At 40.5% G+C, this 14,912-nt stretch overlaps 1 protein-coding gene across 1 annotated transcript; it reads right to left on the reverse strand.

Annotated features, from left to right (window-relative positions):
- On the reverse strand, positions 1-13,397 carry LOC132845742 (polycomb protein SCMH1-like). Its single transcript, XM_060869971.1, has 16 exons — positions 12,757-13,397; positions 12,378-12,425; positions 11,695-11,772; positions 11,307-11,377; positions 10,872-11,106; positions 9,362-9,450; positions 8,251-8,497; positions 4,797-5,056; positions 4,484-4,645; positions 3,657-3,783; positions 3,338-3,538; positions 3,036-3,203; positions 2,671-2,802; positions 2,099-2,227; positions 1,752-1,894; positions 1-1,657 (listed from the first exon to the last, which is right to left on the reverse strand). Exons 2-16 carry the CDS (start codon positions 12,400-12,402, stop codon positions 1,535-1,537), a joined length of 2,190 nt encoding a protein of 729 aa, XP_060725954.1. The 5' UTR covers positions 12,403-12,425; positions 12,757-13,397; the 3' UTR covers positions 1-1,534.
- Between the last annotated feature and the right edge of the window lie 1,515 nt (positions 13,398-14,912).

The raw sequence follows: 14,912 nt of genomic DNA on the forward strand, positions 1-14,912 counted from the left end.
TAAATTACAAAGTATAACCAACATTTATTACAAGGTGTTCTTTGGGTATATTTACAGACTTACAGATAGTTAAGCAAAGGGGGAAAAAAAACAACACTGAATCACAACGAAACTAACAGGATAAAAGTTGAATGAACCAACAGAATGATATGGAAAACAAATGTGTTACATTAATGAACTAATTTTCTGGAAAATTAAAGTGCTATAATATAATAGTATATCCACATGCAACAATGGAAAAGAAACAGTCAAGTATAAAAACACAGTCATTTCATTTAGATTTAGTGTTTAATGCTAAACAAATAAATAAAATGAAAACGGTTTGTATTTATTCCTAATCACATTATGCTTTACACAAGAGTGTATCTCATGATTGAAGATTTCAGGACTATGCTATGGGGCATGGTGTTAACACTATGGCAACACAATTACTACAATGAAAACACAAACATTGTCTACTGAGATATTTACAGTGTAAATGTCTGTATATGGACTATACAGCTTCAGATTAAAGTTAACTGTTGTTTAGTTACAAAAACACTGTAAACAGCTTCACGTTCCTGAGCCGTCAGAACGATTAAATTCATCCCTGATTTCTTCCAGCAAGAAAATGGAAAGTGTCATGATGTGAATGGCCAAGCATGGCATGTCAGCATGTATAAGGGCTGGTAAAGCTGCTCTTTAATGCAGAAAATATTTCAGCTTTCATGCATCGACAAAGAAATCCTGAGAAATTAGAAAGGCTTTGCTGCCCCCTTGTGTTGACTAGATGCACTAAATGGATAGGTGACACTAGGGCGTCTTTAAAACCATGAATTTAATGCACTCCTACTCAAATCTTCCTGCAGGTCATGAAATGCCATTCTTGAACAAAACACCAAACAAGATGCAAGAACGCAGTTTTAAAATCTGTCAATCGACTTCATATTTTTATTTCAGTCTTATCACAATGTATGAACTCTAACAATATAGTATAAAACTGTAAAAAAGTACAAATTAACCACAAACACATAATAAACAAGACCATACAAAAGATATGCAGTATCATGGCATTACTTGCAGGTTAGATGTGTAGATATTTATAAAGTACCATATTAGATATGAAAGTGCCTCAGAGCGAGACATAGAACCATTCCCAAAGTTGGGACAGATCTAGTGTTTGTGTGATTCCAAGCCCTTTTTGACTGCGGCTAACGAGGATAAAAATAAAAATGTATTTAAAAAACGGAGGCCTGAAAATGGCCTGCCTACTTTCCATGCAGCTCTGATCCTGCATAGCTCAAGACATGGCAAAATACAGGAACACTGAATATTGTGGAGAGAACTGTGCGTTAGTAAACTGACCCTATCATGACAACGGGGGCAAATGTGCTACATGTAATGTAATGGACACCAAAATAAATGAAAACACGGAGACACACATTCAGAAATGACCACTGCAATGACAGTAATGCTTCAGTAAAGCTTTAGTGGACTTAAGCTTTCCACTATGCTCTGTGATTGGTGGAACAGAGGAGGGGTCAGCCTCTTGTGCTTAGCGCCCCTGTTTCAGCTTGTCGATGTGGAAGGTGAGTTTGAGGGCGGGACCGAGTTTCAGGCCCATGTACTTCATCATCATGTCACTACGCAGCAAAAGGAGAGCCTTCCCGTCAATCTCCTGAAACAGGCCAATGCCAACAGAGAGACTCCAAATCAGAACATTCAAACCACAGTGAGGTACAAGCACACTGGTGCATTAACATCATACGTACATGTTTGCGGAAAAGCTCCGCATGTGGGCCCAACTGAGGGTCCAGCTCTCTGATGAAGTGCATGACATCCTCCACTGTCCACAGGTTTGGATCCTGCCCGCTGGGCCGAGGGCTTTCTCTAGAGTTTAGGAAACGCTCTGAACCTGTACACAAACAAATCCTTCAATTAGGTTTATTTGTTGAATTACTTATCTAAAAGAGCTCATCTAAACGAGCTCATGAAAACCACAATATCATCAGAAGCTCTATAAAGCGAATAAAGTGCACTGTTCTTTTTTTTAGATTATTATTATCATCTTAAATAAGAGTTGTGGTTTGGATGAACAAATGTGTGTGTGTGTGTGTACCTGCAGAGCCAAGGTGACACAGCTGAGATATGTTGCTCTGAGAGTGAGGGTGCAAACCCAGAGCCTTACTGGGGGACATTCGTGTTTTCTCCGAGTGTTCTGAACCTCCATTCTCCACCAGAAAAGACTCTGCATATGTTGATGTACAAACATACACATTTTGTTCATTTTTCACATAGTTCTTGTGATAATCAAGCATTAACACTAACTATTTTTGTGATACACAGATATCTCTCGATATACTGAAATTTGAATATTAGAACGGGAGAGAAAACATTCAGTACAAAATGTAATAATGGCCGAGTATCAAAAGACTACTACAGACACCAATGATATTTCAACAAAATGCACTTAAGCATAATTTATAAAGAATAGCGATATTATATCTGATCACGAGCACTAGCTGGAACTGATACAGTCTCAGTGAATTTGTTCAGTGTTCGGTTAGTTATATAGCTGCAGTTACAGGGACGATTTCAAAAGTTTTGATTATCCAAATAAGTTGATCTTTTGGAAAGTCCCAAGTTATCAAATTGTAGAGCACTTGATTAGGCAGCCTATTAATGTTGTACCTTCAGATGTGAGGCAGTGGCTTTTAGTCATTTTGTGTGGCAGTGAGCTACTGTTGCTGCAGGAGTCTGACAGAAATCTTTTTGTCCCTCGACCTGGTCCTGAACTGAGACATTCCGAAATGCTCCTTCTCTCTGATATAGCATACAAAAAAAGACATATCAATACAAAGACAGGCAGGTATTACATTCAGTCAACAATATTCTAAAAATGTGCATGTGAGTGGAGATGTGGTAGATATGGGCCATACAGGGACGGAATAGAGAAAGACACAAAGTGGAGGAGAGGTGGGGTGAGGGGTATTTTTATGCATGAAGCAGGTGGTTGGGGACAGAAGATTGTTTCCCTGCAGCTCTGTAGTGCAGACCTGTGAAGTTGTGGCTGTCATAGTGCCCTCCTCCCAGAGGCACTGGCTGGCTGCCAAACAGTGGTTCACAGCGCAGGTTGTGGCAGAGCTTCTCCAGGAAACGCAGCACATACGTCACACTGTTAACTGCTGGTAGTGTCAGAGTGTGCCGCTTCTGGTCAAAGTGGGCTGCAGAGCAACAGCGCAGAGACAAGTTACTATTAATTAGTACCCGAAGAAGCATTTTAAAAGGGCACAGTGAAATGTTTAGACTGTGTAAGTTATAATTAATAGTCATAATAAAGTTTTGTGTGTGCACTGACCTGAGATGAGCTCTCCTCCGTGACCTGGTTTGAGACAGGAGAAAACAACCCTCTGATTATGTGCGCAGTCCACACAGGCCTGAACACACTGCTGCATCACTGAAGATGCCCGACCAGGGCCAAAGTGGTCTGGCAGAGCCTGTACGCGCCGTGCATCCAAGTGAGGACCCACCTTCCCCTGCTTATTCAGATACACACACACTGGAACACATACATACAAAGGTAGAATGAGAGGAGTCATGAGACAGAACATTCAGATTAAAGCAAAACCGATGTCATGTTTCTCAGTTTACTTGATTTTGTCAGTAAATGTCAGTACCTGTTGGAGCCTGCATGGCAGCATTGGGGATGGTGGCATTATCCAGTGGCACGGAGCTGGTGTCAGGCTCTGGAGTGCTACTGGCAGGGGATGTGGGAACTGGGTCAGACGCCACACGCTGTTTCCTCTGTTAATGGACATGATCACAATGATAACAAAATATAATTACTGACCGATTTAAATCGACCTTATTCACACAAAAAAAATTCCAAAAATTCTCCATTAAGGATGCACTGTGTAGATCTGTATGATACCTTTGAAAACATTCATTCATTCATTCATTCATTCATTCATTTTCTACCGTTTATCCGAACTACCTCGGGTCACGGGGAGCCTGTGCCTATCTCAGGCGTCATCGGGCATCAAGGCAGGATACACCCTGGACGGAGTGCCAACCCATCGCAGGGCACACACACACGCTCTCATTCACTCACACACTAGGGACAATTTTCCAGAGATGCCAATCAACCTACCATGCATGTCTTTGAACAGGGGGAGGAAACCGGAGTACCCGGAGGAAACCCCCGAGGCACGGGGAGAACATGCAAACTCCACACACACAAGGTGGAGGCGGGAATCTAACCCCGACCCTGGAGGTGTGAGGCGAACGTGCTAACCACTAAGCCACCGTGCCCCCTCCTTTGAAAACATTTTATTACAAATATTGACACGAGTTATTGATTAGAGATAGGATAGGATGGTAAAACAGAAATGTTCCTTCATAAGTTATCATTGCAACTACAGTTTGCCTTGCATGCAGCAAAGGCGTCTAAATATGACAAACTGTTTCTGTAAAATGACATGATAGAGTGCTGCATTAAGGAAACCTTAGTGCCAGGTTTGGGGCCTCTCTTCTTTGGGATCTTGATGGTTTCTATCCCATTCTGCTGATGAAGTTTCTGAGTCCAGTTAGCTGGCATCCGGCCTCTGGGTCTGCCAGGACCTGCCATTGCCCCTTCCAGCCATGCAGCATGCTTAACCCAACCCATCTACAACACACACCAAGATGTATATGGCACAATTAAGAAATGACCACACAAAGGATCAACGGGAATAATTTAATATTCAGCATTAAAACTGATAACTGTTACATTAAAGCACTAAAAGCAGTTGCTCCATCCTAAAAGGTCCTTAGTGTACCTTACTCCCAGGCTTGGGCCCTCTCTTCTTCTGGATTTTCACAGGTTCTGGTCCATTTCCAGACTGATTTGTCTGGGGCAAGTCAGTGGAATTGCTATCCTTCTGAGCCCAGGAGCTGGATGGCTTGCTTTTCTTGCGTCCTGGCTTACGGCGCTTCTGGGCAGGAGGCCTGGTGGGCGCTGGGGGCATGGGCATGTCTGGGCCCTCCACACTGCTGTCAGGTAGCACACCCGAAGCACCCAGTGGCCTTGGCAAACCCGCTGAGAGAAGAAGAGAAGAACAACTATATCATAACCAGAATCTACCAGGTAGGTTAAATATAATTCATTTAATCTTAATCAGTGCTTGTTACTATGTAGTTAATTAGCTGTATGAAGTTCAGTACTGTAGCTTAAGCGCCGCTCTTTTATAAGAAGAAAATAAAAACTCAACACATTCTTATTTAATATACCATTGCTAATATTTAATCACATAACCTTCCAGTCAACTCCAGTGAGCCACTCAAATGAATGCAAACCAATTGCAATTGCTCTATTTCCAGGAACTGACTGTTGATTATGACCATTTCCTCTTACTTGCACATGTAACATCTCTTTGCAAACACCAAAGAGAAAGTTAGCTTTCGTCCTGCACAAGTGCTGTAATTATTACGTTGGATTCCACACGAACCATTTTTAATAAGAGACTGACCGTGGCGCTCTGGGTAACCAGCTCTAACCTGATACTGACAGCGCTGACTCTTCTGCATGTTACAAAAGCATAACATCACTTGTGGCATGTTTTCATGTGAAAGATCTGTCCTGTCAATCAGTATCACACACATTCACATCAGAAAATGTATCAGTGGATTGATCAAAAAACATACAAATAAAAGTTCCAAGTCAGAAATAATTTGGAACTACATTCAATTAAGCGATCTGATGAGACCAAAATGTAAAGTTTTGTCCACGTATGCCATCTGCATGTGTGGTAAATAAATAGTGGATAACTGCTGTAGCTGCTTAAAAGGCATTGTTCAACATGGCAAGGCTTTTGTTTTCAGAGCCATGGTGACCCAATTTGCTTCACATCACTGAACAAATACATGAGATACCGTACGTAGTTCTGTTGCTGATTGCCCCTTAAACATTGTGTGTGTTTGTCTGTGCGTGTTTGTGTGTGTGTGAGAGAGAAAGTGACAGACAGACAGACAGACAGAGAGAGAGAGTGTCTAGTGTGAAGAAAAGCTTAGAAACAATATGCTGAAAAGTGATAAGATTTGTGCTACATGATGAGCAACACAGCACAAACTATATCAAAACAGCTGTTCAAAATGCAACACATTTACTGACTTTGTACACACCTGTGGCAGCCAGTTTTGCAGTCTACACCAAGCCGAAGAGCACTCGAGAAGAACACATGCAAACACACACAGCCCAGTTCACAAGCCAGACTGAGAGAGATAGACTGTCTGCACTGTGGTCTGCTGTATAGGTGCAAGTGTGTGTGTATGTGTGTGATTAGGGTGTTACAAGCCCCACACTTCCTTCCTGCCCTTCAGTTTCAGTATATTCACAAAGTCCTTGCAAACAAAGCAAGGAGAACACGATGCCCGGCTTCCAAGTGATGGAATTCAGGCTTGCTGAGACGCTTGTTTACACACCACACGTGTGATAAAAGTTTGCCAGCACAGGGACAGAGTACATGCTGGTGTTGGCAAAATACTGCATTTTTCAACGACTCGCAGTCCTTTTCCACCATCTAACCTCTAACGTGGGCCCCTTCCCTTTCTCACACACACAAAACAACATTTGCATATGTTACTCACAGTGAGTGCACAACACTCATACGTTTATGATGACATCCACTTGAGACTGAAAACATAGAAGGGACACAAAATACACTGCCAATGAATACACAGCATATAATAGTGTTTATTCTAGACTTACCCCAGTCAGGTTTATAACCGTGTAAGTGGCCTATACTTGCCTTGGCCTGTGATTTTTCGAGTGCACATGTCTATGTGTATGTCTGTATGTCTATTACACACAAATACACACATTCCAAGGTGCTTAAATAATTGTTAAAAAAAAAAGCAGTGATACATTGTCATATACTGTCACATTCTCTCGCACCCAACAAAACAGAGAACTTACCAAAAATGATCGTGTCCCAGATTTAGCTGAGCTCCTTTTTCACTGCTTGTCATGAGTCTGTTTCTGTCTCCTGGGTAGAACTTGGTGCCCCCTGTGTCCTGCCTTTCACCCTCTTATGCACAGTCCCACCCATAATGCTGGACCACTCCCGTTCTTCCTCCCATCTTTGACAAGGCAGACTACACCCACATGAAACAGGAAACCTCTCACTCTTCCCTACTTTCTTTTCATGTCTCTCTGGGAGCAGGCGCCAACCTGAGGCCCACTGCTGGGCACAGAGCACCAAGTGGTGGTCCTCAGTGCCAGATGGGCAAGTACCAAGAGCTCGTAATGCAGTAACGCCTACATAAAATCCTTTCTCTATATCTGCTTCAGTTATTTTTTCAGTAGCAAAACACTTACACGTTTCACCTCCTGCAACCTTTTCATTATGTAGATATTTTTTCTGTTTGTTACAATCAGCGTCCATAACTCTGCTAGTTCCTTTTGCAGTACAAATCTAGACAAATATTTACAATGTAAAGTTATAAACTTTTTTGCGCAACAAAGTCATTAAGCAACAAATTAATTGTCTTATTTCTCTTTAGAGACAAGAGCACCTAAAAATGACTAATGTTTAATGAGGGTAGGGAGGCGCTTCCTGGGGTGTCAGTTAATGTCACAGAGCACAAATCACCTACCAACTGTCAATCCAGCATTATCTGATGACTGACTCAATTAACGCTTAGAGAAGTGCTGAGAGAACTGCATTTTCTTTGCACATTTTTCTTTTACTTGTAGCTTCCTACAATGTTAAAATGCAGAGCTTCTACACAAAAGTGGGAAGGCTGGCATACGTGTGTATATGTGTGTGGTTCTGATCACATATGAACAACTGTTAAAAACTGTTAGGAAAGCGTGTGCATCTAGAATAACTCAGATGTTCAGACATTCTCTTATTTCTCTCATTCTATGACACTGTATGAGCATAAAAGAAGTAATCTCACATTATATTGTCACGCTACTGACTACTGACTACTAAAAAATAAGCGGCAAAGCTTTCTGCTGTTGTCATTGTGCAAGGAAACATTCTGAATTTCTTCTCTGTTGTAATTACACATTCACTACAGATACACCGGTTAGAGATGAATCTGTTCAGTTCTGTAATATGCAGAGCTCAACCCACATAATGTTCATTCCATTTTCAGCACTTTTACATTTACAAACCTATTTCCCATTTCAGCAATAAGCAACTGTGACTAAATGCTGACTAAAACATCACATAGCACACATCACTCACTTTGCTTTCACACAGAAACATATACATAGAAAAAGGAGACCTTTAGTGCCAGGTGGCTGAAGGTTGTCTCCAGTGAGAGTGCACCAGCCTACAGGAAAGATGTCTCTAGAGTCATAACGGCAGTAATAGTCAAAAGCTCCCCTCCAGCCATCGAAGGTGACCAGCACCTCCACACCTCGCAGTGCCCCCACTGTGGCAGGACAGATAAAATGAGGGTTCTTCCTATCCACCGCCTCCAGCTTCATCCCCACCTGGAAGTAATTCTGCTCTGGAGAAGGAGGTTCCTGCTGAGAGGGTCAAGGAAACAGACAAAGACAGGTATTTATTTTGCGGGTTAAAAGAAAACATACATTAGTTACATCTGCATTTGTCTAGCTGTTCTGAAGTGAAAATTAGATCTTAGTTTCATCACTTTCAATCAGAATCTTTCCAGTATAATAAATGATATAATAAAAGATATATGTATATATATACGTGTATATATACTGTGTGTGTGTGTGTGTAATATATGTAATAATATGTATAATATAATTGTAATATAATAACTAATAATTTAAAAATTGCCAATAAGCCAACAGCGCATGCCTTTGACCAGAGGAGGAAACCGGGTTACGTTGAGGAAAGCCCTGAAGCACAGGGAGAACATGCACAGATCTCGGCCCACACCAAGTGGAGGCTAGACTCAAATGGCCCGAACCAGTACGCCACTGTGCCGCAGTAAGCCACACCCATCCCTCCATTATCAGTGTTATTACATTACTTCATTCTACTTTTTAATGAGTTGAATGACTTAAAAAATACTAACTTAAAAAACAGCTAGCTTTATAACTAATGTCAGCTTAGTCCCATTGTACCCTGTCAGTGGAATGTTCAGGGAAAAGAAAATGTCTATGGCTCCAATGTTACCAAAGACTTCATTATTGTATCAATATTATAAATAATGAAGCTTATAATTTAATAGTTGGATTAGGTGTATTAAAACCTCTGTGCTGAGGAAAGAGTAAAGGCTTCCTTTCTGTAAAATGTCTGCTTTAAATCTGGTGCTAAATAAGATTCAAAAACATAAATACCATCTTTTATAAAAAACTTTGTTCAAATTTGTTGAATCTTTTGTTTTCTACCTCCTTTGGTGCATTTTACATCTTTGATACCTTGTGAAAGATGCGTGCTGGTGCCATCTCAGCACCGTTGAGTGTTTTCAGTAAGAACATTGGCCAGGACGATGCGTTCAGACGAAACCCTGATGAAAAAAATAATCACAAACAAAATGTCATTGCTTAAATGAACAAAAAGAACTGCTGTATCTACATATTTTTTGCTCCTAACACTGCAGCAGATCTTGAGACGTCTGCATAATATCTAAGCCAAAGCTGCATAATGATTTCGACCCCAAAATCAATCAATGCATTAAACCTGCACTCCCGTTTATTCTACCAGGTTAATGAATGCACACAATTTATGTCACACAATTTATTTCATTATAAACACTATTTATACTTCTGTACTAATTAACAGACCAACTACATTTGTGTACAGCAGTGACCCAGGATACAGGCCGGTGGAATATGCTCTGAACATTTATTTACTATATAATAGAAATAATAAATTAACAGACTCACCAACACTTCTATTATCGTCATTTAAAATCGCTCAGTTTTAGCCGATATAATTATAAAGAATATAAACTTTTTCCCAAACCCCTCACACAAAACTGAAGGCACAGATCCTGGTGGATTCATTTATGCACATACTCACTAGAGTACTATTTAGAGTAAAAATTCACTAGAGTAAGCAGCTCATTGTTTTTATTGTTGTTTACTGTTATTTATTATTTATTACTTGTTTGAATTTGTATGGTTATCTTGAGTGACTTTGAATAAAGGTGCCTATAAATAAAATGTATTATTATTATTATTATTATTATTATTATTGTTGTTGTTGCCTGATTTCACTAATGTTTTTGTGACTGAATGGCCACAATACTCCAAAATGTAGTGTAAATCATTCCCTAAAAAATGTGAAGGTCATTCTGAGGGGCTGTTGTGGCACTAAGTTTAAGGTTCTGGGCTACTGCTCAGACAGGTCAGGGTTCCAGCACTGTCCGGCTGCTACTACTGGGCCCTTGAACATGACTGACCCTGCACTCTCATCCCAACGTCCTAACAAGCTGGGATATGCGAGAGAGAAAAAAAGGAAAAATCACTCTTCTGTAATGTATATGTGACAAATAAAGCCTTCTTTTAGCAACAAAGGGGGACTAAATCTAAAATTTTTTTTACACCATACTGTTGACCGTACAATGCAGTGACATCACTGTCATTGTAATGTACACAGTGAATATAACCACAGCTCTTGATTATGTATTGTACACCCAAGGTCACAGTAATACACAGCATAATTCTGACACACCCACAATGACAAAACCAGGATCTTCTGCCTTATTTTTGAGCTTGTTTTGTGATCATGAAAATAGGACCAACAGACCACTACAACTCTGAGGATAATGTAGCTTATCATTAATGCTGCTGATAATAGCACTGCACACAGATTTACCATTACTCTTGTGGCAAAACAATAAAATGCATACTTGATGAATGATCAGTTCTAAAAAGCTCAGCCCTAAGGATCCAGCAACGCTGAACTCAATTCAGTCTTGCTCACCCAGGGGTGGCTGTAGCATGCCTCCGTTCTTCTCGCAGCTACCGATGGGCTGGATCTCAGACGAGTCCACCAGGCGCCAGAAGTCGTTTTTGTTGTCACTTCCATCAAGGCGCAGCCGGAGACGTGAGCCGGTCAGCCCCACCACTGTGGCAATGCAGGTAGAAGTGGTGTTTCTGGGGTCCTGAGCTTCCAGCTTCATTCCTGCCTTGAACTCATTGACTGGGGGTGTAGTGCTCTGTGGAGGTGGCAACAATTTTAATGCACTGTCTTAATCTCTCTGCAACAACATTACTACTCATTATTTAAGATAATAATAATAATAATAATAAATTTTGCATGTTCTATGATGCCATTTAGTAAGTACTTGTGTACAGAAAAAAAATGCTAGGTTTATTATACTGAAGCCTGTTTGAGGAATAAGGCAAAAACTCTCACCTGTTTAAAACAATGGGGCGAAGCAGCTATAGCACCGGTCTCTTTCAAATACTTATCCCAACTGAAGTGGCCTAAGGAGGAACAATAAAGAAAATATTTAACCTTAGAAGCCTAATTCTGTGTTTTCGATGTTCCGCGTTGATTCCTGTCTCATTACCTTTCGACTGAGGCTCTGAAAGTGGATAAAATAATCTACACTGCTGAGACGTGGGGAGTAAAGTGTAAAACTGAAAATAAAACTGGAGTTTTATTTATTCTTGAGCAGAAATTCTAAAATTCGCTAGTCTTTTGGATTGGTGGAACAGAGCTATAATAATGTAGCTGTCAAGAAAAAATAGGATAAAATTTAAAGCTTAGAGCAAACACAAATCTATAATGACTGAGGTACCTTGATACTGTGAAGGAACTCGAGAGGGCCGCCCACTGCGGGAATGCTTGATCCGTCTGCCATCTTTCCATTCGATTACTAAGACAGAAGTTAAATGTCTCTATTAGATATATTTCACTCTGACAACACAACACACACAGTTATAAGATTTCTTTAACGGTACACTAAAAGGCTAATGACTTGTTGATTTGATAGAGCATCAATCACATCACTCTAAACAGTTTCCAATCCAAACCAGCTATTTTATGCTGTCACAATCTGTTATCTTACTGTCACATTGACAAAGTTTGCATGTTACCTATAGGTGAGCATTTTGCAGAATAGGAGTTGATGTTCAGATATGAACAAAAAAAAGACCATGTTCATTACAAGACAATGTATATTGTTCTTGTGTGGTGTTGCATATGGCGCACTTGAATTCATCTTGAATTTCTTCTTTACCCTGCGCTCAGGGTTGCAGCGGGTTTGATTATTAATGTGTTTGTATTTCAACAAGCAGCAGCAAATTATTTTAGTACGAACAGGTGCACATTAAAATACAGGAACGAATGGACATGGGGTTAATATATAAATCAGACATCTAATCTGAACACAGGATGCCATGGTTGGGATTACTGCATCTCTGCAAAAAAAAAAAAAAAAAAAGAAGAACAAGAAATAAATAAATAAGCATAAAACCTCACCTTTTGCTGGCACTGGTTTTTTCATGATTCTGTTCTATTTTGATTGCCCTGTTTAAATGAACACAGAAAAAAAAAGACAACACCAGATGTGAAACAATCACATGCAGAATCAAGAATTATCATCAGGATTGACAACGTTCAGGTTTCTGCTCTTTGTGGGTCTCCGAGACTGCAACAAAGCACTTTACTTTCATAACGAATCTGATGTTAGAGAACTAAAAGGTGTATTATTGTCAGGCCAAGGCTGTGATGTGACAAGTGAAGGATGCTGAAGGATCTAAACAGCCGTGAACGTTCTACAACTAATAAGCGCGTATGGATAGTGTTCAGAAATATGTGCTGATCCTGTAGTAAACAATAATAACGTGAACACCGATACCTCAGTTCTGCATCAGTGTGTAACAACACGTTACTTCACTTCAGTTCCGTTTTCTCTTCCTTTCAAAAGAAGGGCGCCTTTTTCGAGGATGGCGTCCAAACGCAGGAGCCGTGAGTTCCTCCCTCCTTCGCCCCTCTGCTTCAGTCCCCGCCAAGAAAATGACAGACAGCAACGTTATTTCCCTGGAAGGCGGCAAGCTAAAGGCTGGATCATCATACACGACGCCTATTTAACACACAGTGCACTACATAGGACTCAGTGGAGCTTTATTTCATACGTTATATCTAGTGCACTTTTATAGAGAATAGGGAACAATTTGGGACTCGACTTCAAAGGACTGGCACCAAATAAAGGGCAAACATCCAGGAGCTGTTAGTGAAGAAAGGATTTATTTATTTACTGTTTTATTGCTAACAGTTAAACATAGTAATTGTTTTAATGTATTAAGGGGGAGGGGGGGTGAGAAAATGGATAATGTGGTAACGTGGATATATCAACAGTGAAGAGAATTACACTCACAAAATAAACAGCTAACGTTATTAGCGTCACGTGTCTCATAAGTTTCATTTAAAACTCGTCAGTGGGATACAAAACTAAATCATTACATCTTAAATATATATATAATTTTTTCCACTGGTTTATACACCGATTAAAACATATATTTAGGTTATCCAGAAATATTCAGTTCAGTAATATGTGCGCATCAGTAATATATGCTGGTACGTCACACGCTCGAGGACATTCTCGGTAGATAGCATAGCTAAGCTAAGCTAACAACAACAACAACCATGTCGGAGAGCTAGCTAAGCGAACAACAGCAGTATCTATGAGGTAACTTAGCTAGGCTAACAGCTAACGTGCTATGAGGCGCTATGCTAACAAAAAACCCAGTCCTTCAGCTACGGCAGGCTAGCTAAGCTAACAACAACGGTAACGTCTATCAACTAGCCTTGCTAATAACATGTTGTATATGGGCTAGCTAGGCTAACAACAATAGCTTAGCAAACCAACGGCAGCCCCAGCCTACTCTAGTTAGCAAGATATATACTCGTTTTACTCGAAAACGTAAGAGCTTTGTATACGAAATTTAAATAATGTGATGATATGAAGGTATATAGACAAACGTGGCAGGTTACCTCGTTTAAACTTGGCTAATACCTCAAATGTGACGTTAATCCGCCATGTTTTCTATTGCGCGTGCAGTGTTTGTAGTGAAGGGAGGGGAGTGTGGGGTCGCCTAGAGGAGAGAGAAAGAGAGAGAGAGACCCCTGTACATGTATATACAGTACCTTTTGCAGGATTGCTTTTACATGCAGTATTTAGTACCAGAGCGAAATGGGTGCGGGATTCTTTGTTTGCCATTTTTTGCTTTTGTTTTTTTTACATTGCACATAACTGAATTAAGAAATTAGGTGGAGGGGGAGTCAGTTTCTTACTGTGGTTCAGTTCATTTCGACCTGGCCTGAGATCACCTTTTCTTGTCAACTTCCCATGTTGACATCCACATCCATACAATATTACATATACAGGGTTCCAGGGAAGCTGGAGCCTACCCCAGTGGACCCAGGGCACGAGGCAGGGGCACTGGATGGGGTGCCAGCCCATCAGAGGACACAATCACACACTTTGGACGATTTAGAAATGTCTGTGTCTTTATACTTGCCTGTTTTAAATTTGATTTGTTTTATTCATTTGATATTATGTGTAAAGGGACTTTATTTATTAGTCAGAAATATGTAGATGGAAAGGGATGTTGACATACTGTAGTGGTTAGCATGTTTGTCTCTTACATTTAGGGTTGGGTCATGGTTTCTGCTTCTGCCTGTCCTTCCAGTCCCCACCACACCCCCATTCATATACATGTACTATATGCTGATATGCATCTCTAAATTGTCTGTAGTGCATGAGCGGGTGTGTCTGTGTGCCTTGTGATTAATGGGCACCCTGTCCAGAATGTCCCCCACCCTGTGTCCTGAGTCTGCTTGGACAGACTCCAGGTTCCCCACGAAACTGTGTAGGAAAACGATACAGAAAACGAATGGATGTAGATAAAGTTAAACAATGTTTATTCATTTGTGGATTAATCTATTCATCTGTTCATCCATTTTCAGTTACCACTGTATCATGATCACATTAAATGCAGAGACTATGCTAAT

This window comes from Tachysurus vachellii, chromosome 5 (genome assembly GCF_030014155.1).
Source record: "Tachysurus vachellii isolate PV-2020 chromosome 5, HZAU_Pvac_v1, whole genome shotgun sequence".
In the NCBI taxonomy this organism is placed as follows: domain Eukaryota; kingdom Metazoa; phylum Chordata; class Actinopteri; order Siluriformes; family Bagridae; genus Tachysurus; species Tachysurus vachellii.